The sequence below is a fragment of the Monomorium pharaonis genome, chromosome 9, assembly GCF_013373865.1.
Source record: "Monomorium pharaonis isolate MP-MQ-018 chromosome 9, ASM1337386v2, whole genome shotgun sequence".
Lineage (NCBI taxonomy): Eukaryota > Metazoa > Arthropoda > Insecta > Hymenoptera > Formicidae > Monomorium > Monomorium pharaonis.
Genome location: NC_050475.1, coordinates 3,783,480 through 3,797,543, shown reverse-complemented (window position 1 = coordinate 3,797,543; position 14,064 = coordinate 3,783,480). Strand labels below are relative to the sequence as shown.

At 32.5% G+C, this 14,064-nt stretch overlaps 1 protein-coding gene across 1 annotated transcript in view; it reads right to left on the bottom strand.

Moving 5' to 3' along the window:
* The window catches only part of LOC105833541 (midasin), a 90,876-nt gene that overhangs the window by 8,196 nt on the left and 68,616 nt on the right, over positions 1 to 14,064 (bottom strand). The window contains exons 12-16 of the mRNA XM_012675350.3: positions 4,032 to 4,176; positions 3,696 to 3,922; positions 2,816 to 3,027; positions 1,520 to 2,526; positions 73 to 1,211 (exon numbers count right to left, since the gene is read on the bottom strand). Of these exons, the coding sequence (XP_012530804.2) occupies positions 73 to 1,211; positions 1,520 to 2,526; positions 2,816 to 3,027; positions 3,696 to 3,922; positions 4,032 to 4,176 (2,730 nt within the window). The remainder of the gene's footprint in view (positions 1 to 72; positions 1,212 to 1,519; positions 2,527 to 2,815; positions 3,028 to 3,695; positions 3,923 to 4,031; positions 4,177 to 14,064) is intronic.

Sequence of the window (14,064 nt, the reverse complement as noted above, 5' to 3'; positions counted from 1 at the left end):
TTATACTATATTTGAAATATCCTTACTAACAATTCAATATTAATCATTTCGACATAAAAGTAAGATACAAACCTTAAATTCGGTGTAAAAAGTTAATGATTTTTCTATATCTTCTTCCGTTACACCGCACCAGTGCAAAAGATGGCTCGTATCTTTAAAAGCATGAGATTGTTGAATGAATTCTTCGAGACAACAGAACAGTTCCGGCAACAACAAGAGCTTCGATTCTCGCTCGACTTCCGTTCGAGCCATCGCGCTCAATAAGCCCATCATATTGCTCGGTATACTGGCCACATCTGTGAATCTCGCGAGGCATTCGGCCAAAGCAACACCGGAAATCGTAGCTTTCCGACACATCTCTCCCTGCAGCGTACAGACGAGCGAGAGAAATACGTACTCGTAAATCGGCCACAACCGTATTCTCGTGTTCAACTGCATCATTTCCCTCTCCGGAAGTGAGCGTACCTTGTTCAAAACATCCTCGACTTCCGCTGGAACTCGCAGACGAATGTGGCTCTCGTCACAAAACCGCTCTACCTCGTGGACAATTCGCAACGTCGTTTCGTCGAGCGACTTCCTGGAGTAAACGTCATTCCATAAAGAGATCATTTGCTGTTTCATAGCCAGCGCGTCTTTTAACTGCACAGATATAATCTTGAGTTCTCGTTTCAAAGTACTGTTTCCCTCATTCACCACGTCGAAGTCTCTCGTTATTCTCATCAACCCCGAGTGCACTTCCATGCTGATCTCTGTAGGGTGTGGCGGTGGAAGCATCAAGTACTTCTTGATTCTCTTCGATATTTTCTTGATAGGATCATACACCGATTCCAGTTGGTTGTTTCTATGGCTTATGATTTCTAGCAGCTGTTTAATCTTGTTCATGGTTTCTTTGTTTAAAGATTTTTCAGCTATTACGAATAACTTGCGTAGGAACTTTAGTAGCCATTTATAATGAACTCTCAACAACATAGAAATTTGATCCAAATTCATAAATACGCCTTTAGATTTTTTCGACTTATCTATGAGTGTCATTTCGCCCAGTTTCTCGAATCTTGTGAACCATCTCAACTCCTTTCTTAGTTCGACGTACTCTTCGATATTCACATTTACATCTTGTAAAATCGTGCTGATGCAAGAATTTACTTGTTCAAGGAACTGCGTAAAATACGTTATAAGCGGTTGGTTTTCCAATTGTGCAATGGAAAGCTTACCTGCAAGTGAAATTTTGCTAATATAATAGTCTGTCCAATAAAATTATCGTACTTTAAAATGAAAATTTCAATAACTAACAATAATAACTAATAAATAATAATTCAAATAAATATTCTTACATATTAAAATTATATTTTTATTTATAAGATAAATTGTTTTATTATAAATTTTATAATTGAAAAATGAGATGTTAATTGATAAATGTTATTGTATTATATTTATTGAAAATATAATAGTGATACTTTTCAAGATGACAATATGCAGCATTGTTAATTATGTTATCATTAGTTTTATCTAATATGCTTACCGTCATTTACAAAGCTGGAATACAGTTTCACGGATATCACATCTTTGTTCCTTAACATATTTGATTTCTTTTCCGATATGTCTTTTTTTAAAATCATACTGTGCGCGTATAGCAACAATAACAATTTATTTGTGTCCCTGCAAGTACTATCGTTTTTATCGTATATCGTTTTTCCGACAAGCTGCCACAAATCCCAAGGTAATGAACTTCTCACATTTGTAGATTCGAAGCGAAACAGTGCGATTACTTTCGCCATTAACACGTTCTTCTCCTCAAGTTCGTCAAGTATTGCATTTTCTTGTAGCATCTTCGAGATCCACTCTTTCCTGAGTGGCGCGTCGTCTCGCGAGGATTGCTCATAAAAATTCAAGAGGAGATACGGCAATATGTTAGCAACGTTGATGTCCAACGTAAAACTTTCATCCTTAAGATCGCAGAAGTCATTCAACAACTTCGTTGTAATGATATTTCCTCTGGTACTTCCCGAATCTTTGGATTTCAGAGACGATTCGTACATCTTAATAGCAGCGTTCAGTAACAAGCCTTGTTGTCTGATTATAACTAATCTCGAATTGTCCTGCAGATTCTTCACGCTCCATGTGGCAGCATCCAAATCGATCGCTGAGACCTCTTCATCGCGCGCGACACATCGCTCGACAGTTTCATCGATCAGGGAAGTCAGATGTTCTTTGAATCGCTGATCTCGCGACGGTCTAGTCTTCACGTAGACGTCGATACACGCGTTCCTGACCGATTGCTCCGTTGGGAATCCGCGTAGCGTTCGTTGCTTCACCAGGAACGCGGTGTGTAACAAATCGACTGCACTAAATCGATCTACAGCGACGATCTCCTCCGACATTCTATCGTAGATTTCGAGCAGTGCGTCGCGATGCGCAGATTTCGTGATGCCGACGTTAAATAACAGCGACTTGAAATCGATCGCGTCTTCATCGATGTTCTCCTTCGAGCCGAGTACATAAATCTCGACGCCTCTGTTACGCATAGCTCTAAAATTGTCGATCGTGGTTTGTATTACGCGATATTTAGTAAAATAATACTAAAATTATGCTATCACGATATACAATTAATATAATTGCCTCTGTTTCACAAAATAATTTTATACATTTAAATTTTCCTTTGTTAAAGGCATAAATATATAATTATTATTGCATACTTTTTGAATGTCATAATATTTTTGAACGTAATAATTTAATCTTACGATTTTTACGCGTGATTGACTGTAATACATGTAAGATGATTCAATTACTGTCTTGTTAGTAACGAGAGATAAATTACCTGGAAATTTCGCCGTATCGAGGATCCATAGTTAGAAATAGGCGGAAATTTTCGTGCGGCTTGATAGTAACGACATTGCCTTCGCTATCAACGCCTCGTTCACCGATACTAAGAACGCCGTTTGGCTCTAACAGTCCATTAAGTCTGTCTAATACAGCGGGGCTACATAGATTAACCTGGTCGATAAGCAGCCAAGTACCGTCTTGCAAACACTAAAAGATGACTTGAATGAGAAACAAAAGTTTCATACCTTCATTTATCAAAAGATTGAAAAAAAATTCTATTATATAGCACTTCCGGATGCATAATAGCGAAAATTATAATTGCGCTTAAAATATTTTGTAATTTTATTTAAAAAGTTTTAGTAGAATTATACTATAATCAGATAAATATTTACATTTTATTTTAACTTGACAGCTAATGTAACATGTAATAAAAGGGATTGCAATAAACTATTGTTATATACATTGAATATATATAAATGTTAAAACGGTTTCACGCGTGTTAAGAAAATTTTAGAAATCGCAATTTTTGACTTTATTAAAACTTTTGCAATATTTACATTATCGTATGTCAAGGCTAAAATATTGAGAAAAGTAGCGGGAAGAAAAGCTAAAAGTAGCGCAACTCGTTCGCGGTACGTAAAATATGAGAAGTGTCGTAAAAAAATAACTTATCACAGTTGCCTAAATTAAGTTTGGGGACTACGAAGTAGTATATGAAGAATAATTCAAAGCAATATAGTCAAAATGTTCTCTACGTGTATGTACATTACAGTGCCATATAGTTATACTTTCGTGAAGTAGAAAGGCTCATAAATTCCAGTAATGGAAATTCCTTTGATAAGGAAATCTATAAAAGCGTGTCATTGATGGAATACCTTTACTAGCACACTGTCCACCCATTCAAACTTTCCCCCGGCATTCAGGCATTTATCCTGCTCGACGGAAGTCGACAAGTTTTTCAACCTCGACTCGATATCTCGTAGCTCCGATTCGTGGGAGGGCTCCCAAAGCTTCATCGCCGATACCAATTTCGACAGTTCCTCAATTTTACGTAGGAATAATTTGGTTTCCGCGGCCATCGTCCTCCCGGCAACGTTTTCATCTGGGCAAACGAATGGCGGGTGCGATAAGATTTTATTTTAATAAAAAAATCACTTTTCTCTTTATCTTTAGAAAAAAAGCTGTTTTAGTGATAATCTCATTTTACTCACCGAATAAGTGTCGGACTTGCTCCAAACGTTCATGAAACTCAGCAACTTGTTCCAATTTGTCGATAGCTATCTTCATTTGTAGACTCTTGATAAGTAAAGTTGTTACGCGCTCAAATAGTTGCTCAAGATGTCGATTATAGTCCGTCTAAAACAATAAGAAAAGGTGCTTATGTGTCACAAACATTAAACTACAGCAGGATTATGTAAATTTATTTATCAATTTCAAATACTTTATTTATAATAAGCTGTAACTTTTTTACAACAATTTAATCTAAAAATGATAATTTATTAAGCTCGCATTCTTAATTTATTAAAACTTTTATTTATTAAAATCGTATAATTTCGCTCTTTAAAAAAATAGATAAAAGGAATAATAACAATAAATAAATTTATATAAATATAATTTCAAAGTGAATAAAATAAATTTTATTTTATCGCATTTATTAAAAAAAAATTGTTTCTTTCGTTTAACGATAATACGTAAATGTGATTCGGTTTATATTCGAAATATATGTAATATATATGAAATATATGAAAATATACGAAATATTAGATTTGTAAGGATCTCTGTGTACGAGAGTATTTCGATGTTAAAGATAATCGTCGAAATTGCTCGAAGTATACATATCTAATGAATATTCAAAGTTACGTAATAATCGTAACATTTTAGGTGCATAAAGGTGTATGTGTACGTGTAATACATTCTCAGCAAGATTGCAATAACCTTACACAGTTAATGGATTTAGCGGCTTACGAACCGAACACGGCTTTTAACAGGAAGTTTGTAGAGCTTTTGCTTTGTACACGATACATGATACTTGTCGAACTTTGTACAGGACTAACCATAGAATTAATTGAAAATTTTGTCGGATCGTGAATAAAGAAATTAATCTTGAATACGGGGCATTTTGTCTTTACAATTATGTCCTCATATAACAAAATAAAAAATTGAACTTTTTAAAACGAGATAGAGAAATATTAAACTCAAGTAAATAATAATATAAAATAATATAAAAAATATCTCCTATAATTTATTTAATTTTAATTACAGTTTCTTTGATAAATTTGAAGTATTTTTTTAAACAAAAATGCTAACGGAAAGTAGATTCTACATTACAAATAGCTAACAAATTAGTGTAAAAAATAGAGTAATATAATAGGGTTAAATCGAATTTTTTAAATAAGGATTGATAATAAAAAGATAATAAAAAATTATAAAATTGAAAATAATCTGGAATTTTCAAAAAAATTGCAAGATAAATTGCAAGTTAGTTAGAAGGAAATTGTAAAAGTTAAGAGAGATTTCGAGTTATGAAATATTCTATATATATATTAATTTTAATTAGTACATCACATGTATGAATATGAAACTTCTGAAGCAGTTCTGAAGAAGAATCTAATTAATAGATGAAAAGCCATTGAAAACTAATATCAATCATTCGGTCGTATAAGATTCTTAAAGCAAATGTTTTTTCCATTACAGTATTAAAGATCTAATATCTGTTATTATCCCAGCCGAGCGAATGTCCCTTTTCGTCCGACGATGAAGTCGTTCTCATACTTTGAGAAGCCAGTATAATCCTTCGGCACGTCTTCCTAGTCGGCTTCGTTCCCGAGTATCCGTCAGGATTATCCTGCCCGAGCGAATCGAAGGGCGCCGAGAATATCAGGCATGAATCAAAATGATTGATGTCGGTCTGATATGGATTTTCACGTAACCGGCCGATAACCCCGTAAAGTCGCTCATTTTTCACAAAATCTGTCAAAAATTAGCACGATCTAACGAGACGGTTCGCTTCGCCTCTTAGGAAAATCGCTGTTGTAACGAAGTGGCTTAATACAGTACTAGCCAAAAGTATACATCACTTTTAGGTTTTTTCAGCATAACTTTCATTTAAGTAAATCAAATGGATTCAACATTTTACAATAAATATTTTACAATAGTATTAAATACATCTTGTATATGATGTGTCATGAGATTTGACAATATTTATTGTAAAATGTTGAATGCGTCTGATTTATTTAAATGAAAATTATGCTCAAAAAACCTAAAAGTGATATAATTTTAACCAGTACTGTATGTTCGAGTTGAGAATAAATGAACCGTCAAATTGATTGCCAGTTACTTTGATTAACCAGAAACTATTTGGCCCATGCTTGAATGTGGATAATCGATCGTCATTTACATAATATAATTTTTTTTTTTTAGTTAAGCCTAGAAGCTTAATAGAGACGGGGAGAGACCGATAGAGACGGGGAGAGACGGGGAGAGACCGGGAGAGACGGGGAGAGATCGGAAGAGACCGTGAGAGACGGGGAGAGACCGGGAGAGACGGGGAGAGACCGGAAGAGACAGAGAGAAACGGGGAGAGACCGGGAGAGACGGTAAGAGACCGGGAGAGACGGGAAGAGACGGGGAGAGACCGGGAGAGACGGGGAGAGACCGGGAGAGACGGGGAGAGACCGGGAGAGACGGGGAGAGACCGGGAGAGACGGGAAGAGACCGTGAGAGACGGAGAGAAACGGGGAGAGACCGAGAGAGACAAGTAGAGACGAGAAGAGACGGAGAGAGACCAGGAGAGACGGGGAGAGACGGGTAGAGACCGGGAGAGACGGGGTGAGATCGGGAGAGACCGGGAGAGACCAGGAGAGACGGGGAGAGACGGGAGAGACCGGGAGAGGCGAAGAATGTTTCTATTGTGTTTAAATTAAGATAATAAGAAAAATTAAGATGGCTGTTATTTTATTGAAAAAAAGGAACTTATTTAAAACAGTCTTTTGAATGGATTTCTAATTTTAATTCTAAACAGCAGCTTTTAGAAAAAAAGTTAGAAGTACGTGAATAAATAAATATTAAATTTATTAAAGATAGATAAATGCTTATTCAAAAATAAAATAAAAAGAGCAACAGTAAAGCAAGGCTCTTGAAAGTTAAACAACGAAAGCAAAAGAAAATTTGAAAAAAACGTAGCATAAGAATAGAGAGCCACAGCAACGCGTGGCAGAGCATAGCTAGTATTAGATATATTAAAAATGAGTACTAAAATTGGGCATTTATGATTATTTGTTTAAAATAATTTCTAAAAGATTCTGAAAGACTTGAAAAATACAATAAAAGTAAAAATAGGAATGTATTACAGTAAATGAACAACATGAGACATAATGGAAATTATGTGTCACCAAAATATTTTCATTTCTATACAGATGCGAATTTATTATCGCGGTTCGTTTGTTGTAATTTTATTTATATAGAAAATGACACCGTCAATCACGAAATTGTTGGATGTGTTTCCTGTGTGCGAGTAGTACAATTATGACAAATAGATATAATTTTTTGAGGAAAATCGGTCGATGAAAAACCATTTCGTGAGAATTTGCCGTACGCGATTTTTTTATTCCAATGTAACAATTCCAAAAAAATTAAAGACTGTCTTACTAAAAATAATGTTAAATATGTACGGAGATATGAGAGAGAGAGAGAGAGAGAGAGAGAGAGAGAATTTTGAAAAACCATAAACGTCAAATTTTTTTTTAAAGAAAAATATAAAGCTTAAAAAATATAAAGATATAAAATTTACAGTCGGCGGAATATGGTGTCCGATGCACATCTTGTACGCGCGCATTAAATATTTATTATACTCACGTATACAGAACCGAAACGATGCTGTGAATCCATCTCGCATGTGTTATGTAGCGCGAAAATTCGATATCGAGTTTTCCCGACTGTGCCTTTCGACGCCCGTCTTCCCTATGAAGAAAGTACCTCAACTTTTCCTCCTTTAGCAGTGAAATCCAAGAAGGTAACAAAAAAAAAAACAAAGAGATATTTCTTACGACTAAGTTGCGACCAAAGCCCAACATATGTGTGCCAAAAAATAGATGATAACCAACAGACGGAAAATTGAACGTGGCGAAAATTGTGACGATTAAATTCACTTCTGCAGTATTATTTTTCTTCAGTACTTTTAGAATATTCTATTTTCAACATCTTTCAATTCCACGTGTGAATAGAAACAAATTAATTTTTCATAGAATTATTATATAAAATTTGAATTTGAATTTTCTTGGCTTTTTGCATCTTAAATCTCTTATATTATTTAAAATATAAATATATAAAATTAATGACGAAAAAAGAATAACATAATATATATCAATAAATAGTCAATTAATCTCAATTAACTATTGCTTTAATTTTGATATACACTAAGAAAAAATACTTAAAAATGTGTGGCATATAAATTTATGTATCGGATATAAATTTATTTTACGAAAATAAATTTTTAAATATAACAAAATAAAATTTTATTCTTAACAAATAAAGCAATTAACAATAAGAAAAATAATATAATAATTTCACAGATATAATTTCACAGAAATAATTTCACAGAAACATATATTTTACCATCACATCAAATTTTTTCATAATAAATATTGAAGAAAATGTTACAAGCAACATTTACTTGGTAATATTTCGACTTTTTTTCACAGTGTAATTTCATAGTAATAGATTTGTATTAAGTTTCCATTATATCATTCTCAATATGGAGAAATATATTTATAACTTGCGAGATAAAAATGCATCGATCATATACATATAAGTAACGATTATTTCTTGATATCGCTTATCTTAGAAGAACTATTTCGAAATTTCGTACACTAGCAGATAAAAAAAAATACTTTTCTTATTTCGAGCTATTTTATATATTGAAAGGCCATCCCAAAATCGAGCATTTCCAACCTTGTGTCAGTCGAATCCTCACCTCGTTCACGGTAAAACGAAGCCGCGTGGCTTTTTAGGAAGATTGCCACTCCGCGACAGTTTTCCCGAAGGATTCATGTATTCGGGACACGTAAAATTCAACGAGGAACGAACGACGAGTCCGGAACGTAGCTCGACCAGGAAAGTGACGCAAGAATGTAAATTCTCCGATTGTGGAGATTGGCGGGAACCGTCTGGATCGGATAAACTCTTACGCAGTCAGACGGTGGAATTTTTTATTTCGTCCTAACGATTTCTTTATTGCCTGAGATATTGCACTCACAAGCGCAGCTGCGATGCGGCAAATGTCGGCACGTACGGATAGGTAAGAAAAAGTTTTAAGAAATAAGAGAAGGAAATAAGGGTAATCGCGCTGTTTGATTTTGCTTTTATTTAAAAAGATTGGGTTTATAAGTAATTTTAAATAGCATTGTATTATATTTTATTTATGATTATTATATAATCGTATATCACACGATTATTTATGAATTAAAATGATTATTACTTTTTGTTCTATTATTAAGTAGTACACATTTGATGCAAAGTTATTTTAACAGTGCTATGTGACATTTAAAAGTAAATCATAAAAAAGAACGAAATATTTCTGTACACAGATACAGAGTAATATTTCTAATTTACGGAAAATTTATCTTATTACGATATAAGTGTGACGATACAAAAATGTTAATCTTGAAATTGAGAAAATAAAAAAAATGAAAAGTTAAATTAAAGACAGTACAAAAAAATATATAATTATTAATAAGACATTTAAATAAAATCATTTCTCTTTATATAATAAGAGTTGATACGAGTCTCTTATACAAATGTATTAATGACTTTATAAATCTGTGATAGAAGCGAACTCGTTAGATTTAGCTATTTTATCCACAAGTAAGCAGAAAAATATAGTTTTATTTGTTCATTTGATTTTTAATTTTTCACAGAGCATCGATTAAGTCTTTCCAATCGGGTTATTCGATTCAGAGGAGAAGTAGGAAAATACAACCGACATTGTCCGATCGGGTGCGGAAGCAAAACGAATGAGACGTGATTTAACGAACCGATTGCTCAGCCACCGCGAGTGGAAGAAGATTCTGCTTCTGAAGAAAGGAGAAATATACCCGTATCATGGAATTTCCACTGGCGTCACGTATTTTAAAAAATATGAATGTACATGTAGGATATATGATATAACCCAGTTGTACAGAGTGTATCTTTACACATCAAATCTGGTAGATCTGATTTCAATCACAATTTAGCGAACAAACAATTTAAATCGTTCAATATCGATTGAATGTAATTTTACAAGTTTTGAAGTATTAAATTTTATTTTTCGGTTACTTATAGAAAAATTCTGATATAATATTTAAAAACATATATTATAATAATATTTAATAAAAATATATTTTAATAATATTTAGTAACACCCATAAATTGATATAATTTAGATATCTCAAAAATAATTTCCTATTTCTAATTAATAACGATGTTGTCATTCTCTCAAAATTTAATTTTATGAAATTGTTTTTTTAATATTGATTTTTACGATATTAATCAATTAATTCTTTTATGTGGGAAAAGAAATTCTACTAGCTGTAAATCGCGAGTTGACATAATTAGATTGTAAACAATTTTCATGTCTCATAAAAGTATACATATATATATAAAGGCATATTTTGCCAAAGAATTTATGACCGAGTTACGAATAATGCCAGAAAAGAAAATAGCTTGCAGCCAAGCTATAGGACGCACCTGTCGAGTTAATACAACTTTTTCTTACACGTAAAGAAGAATTTTGTCGCATTAGCGTTCTCGCAAATAAAACATCGTCGTAGAACAAGGACTTTATCCTTAAGCATCCCGGAAGTGGCTGTTTGGACACTCGTATGAATGCTACTGTTACATAAATGTCTAAATCATATTCGAGGTAAAAGTTTTCATAATTTAATTGAAAATCTAATTCAATCTTGTACTTCGTATAATGTGAAGCATCAAATGATTGCAATATTAAAGGTAACAATAGAGAATAGATCAAATTTTTAAATTTAATTTGAAAAATATTAAGCCACTCCAAAGATTAAAATCTCCGGAATTTTAAAAACACAAAAATATAAAAAAATATAGATAAAAAGAATTAAAAATAAAAAAATTTAGAGTTTAAATTAACATTAAGGAATTTTAGATTTCAACAATTTGATAAAATTACAAAATGTAAAAAATTTAAGAACCTTTAAATAAAAATTAACAAAATTTATGCAGATTTCATCTCTATCAAACGGTTTTTAGAATTTTATTTACAAAAATAGATGCAATAAATAATAGAACTCATCTCTCTCTTTCTTTAGCTCTCTCTTTCATACAGACAATGTTCGTTCGTTCCGCGCCAGAATTAAGAGCACATTCTTCAAGATCACTTTAATGACTTCACGTACGCTTTTCTTTTCTGACGGCTTTGAAAAATCATTTTCAAAGACGAAGGTGAAGTTATAAGATGATGGTGAAGTGTAAAAGAGGATTTAACGAGCTCATGGGAAGTGGACCGTGAATCGTTAGCGCGAATTCCTGCTCAAAGATGTATGCTTTTTAGTCATTGGCTTGCACCGGTAGAACATATAACGGCGATTCCCCTAAAAGGATCATGCAAGGATGCTTTTCAGCTTATCATCTCGAGCTTGCCTTTTCGCAAAATCTAATTAACGGTTGCGTAAAGAATGTTGGTTTTACGCATAAAATTATGTCTTGTTTTTAATGATAAGTTCCTAGGTCAAGAGACAAAATTACTTTTGTCATGATAAAATTTATCATTATAAAAATCATCAAATATTATTTAACATCATTTTAAGTACTAGTTACTAATGACCTTAACTTATTTGATAACAATATCAAAATGTTAATTGTATTATTATCGGAATAATAACTATGAATGCATTTGCATCACGGAATTTATTGCGCAAATAATGTTCTTTATGGCGCTGTATACCATCACCAGTATATCACAAAGGATTTACGTGTTGACTATTATACGTTTTTCAAATGTGTCCTTAAAGTCTGCAATATCTTCTTAAAACACTTTTATCACGAGACGTTTTCCACGGGTCTTATTACGAACATTGGTGACCTCGTATGTAATACGAAAAGAAAAATTATAAAATATACAAATTATTATTGATTATTCCGTAATAGTATCAATAGTAATTAGATCTCAAACAAATATCATAGTGATATTTCTTGGAAATCAATTTTTCAATATCACGATGTTATTCTGATCGTCGACCAGATCGATCGAAATTGATTTAATCGATAATTCTGAAGTTATTAGTATTTTATATACAAATATTTCCTATCATAAATTATTAATATTAAAGATTATAATTTATATTGTAATTTATTTTATTATTATATATTATTACATAAAATTTCTCGTACACACGTTATTAATTTATGAAAAACTCATTACCAACATTTTTTTCTCTTCCTTAAAATATAGTAAATTTTACACAAGTTTTTTTGTACATTAACTCTCGTGACATCATAATTTTGTTAAGGTTTTCCTAAATCGCGTAAAAGTTTTAATCGCGTTTGCACAATAGAGGGAGAAAAAGAGAAAGGAAACTGCTGCAAAGGCGACGTAATGTCGTACTATATGCAAAAATAGATTTTAAATTTCCAAGCGTCCCAACAGTTCTACCGGTTAAAAATATGACTATCTCATACTTTGCGAGTCTAGAATGCAAGTTTCGGTAGCTACAGCGTGTTCATCTCTCTCGTGACCGTAAAGATAAATCAAATATAATGCAATACATGCAACGGAATTTCACTAGGAGAGTCGTAAAATGCTTTTGCAGTTTTGATATCTTCGCGGGCGATTTGCCGTCAACGCCTCGCTTTACTTGAATTCCTCGTTTCGAGACGGCTTTAACGATCGATTACAATTTAATGTACTCGACGGTTTTACAACATAGTTTTAAGAGGTAATTACGTATAATCACTGATAATGAAATAATACGTGTCTTTTCAAATATACATGTAATTTAATGTTTAACGGGATTCGCCGTAACTTAGTAAATCAAATTCGCTCAGCATCGATATAAATAATAATATCTACGAATATTACACGTAGAATTAGTATTGATGTTCGATGAAATATAACTTTTTGTGTAAATACAACTATTTTATTCATAATTATATACAAAAACTTTAGTCAGTAGTTTTCAGTAGATATTTTATTAGGAAACGTTTCCTCTAATTTATTTCGCGGATATCGGAGTAGCTGCCGACGCGATCTCGGAAATTCTCTCGAAAACTTATCTCATTAGAAGAGTCATACGTCATTCAAGATATATTAAGAGTTCCAAACGGTAACAATATAGATCATTGAAATTTATCTCTAAGAGAGACGGAATTACAACTGAGAAACGAAACACAATTTCCAGGCAAGCACACTTGCCAAACATTAAGAAGTACGGAAATTCTATGCCATTAAATGTAGGATAAGAATCCTGTATACAGGCTGATAAAATCTTCTGAAAATAGAAAATGACTCTTCTAATAAATAGCAGTTCTTTCGTTGCATTAATATTTTTGTTATTCAGATCAATTTTTTTATATAAATATTTTTAATCATGCATCTGTATAGTGAAAAGACAAAAGTAACATAGTCTTTTTGTATGCTATAATCATATTTTTTATATATTTTGTAAAATAAATCTTCTTAAAAATCTTAAAATCGGAGTAATCTTTCAAAAGCCTGTTAATTTCCTTCGCTAATCTTCGTAGTTGTTAATATAAATTTGCAGCTCGAAAAACAAACTCTTTAATCTTAACATTGTTTCGCATATTACTATACGTAATCCACTGCGCTTAGTAAGATTATATGTATTTAACTATGCAAAACAGCGTTATTGTGCATTTCGGAGATTAACCAGTGTATATTAGAGATGTAGATTGCATCTGGGAAACTTGCAAGTTGGTTAGATTTCACAATTCCTTCGTATTCTGCGCTGTAATCAAATTAATAGTTGCCATTATCTTGCGCGCCGAGAAGTTGAATTAAACTTCAAATTTTACGTTGCAAAAGAAATGAATTCCTCGAATGTAGATATTCAAGGAGAAGTTTGCAGGTGCTTTCGGTCGTTGCTAAAACTTTGAAGAACTTTCGTGAGAGAGTGACACTTTTTCTTTTGGTAACTTTCTCGCGGGTAACATAAAAATTAAAAATTAAATTAAAGGAAAATAATAATTATATTCTATGGAGTTTTTTATTAAATGAAGTAT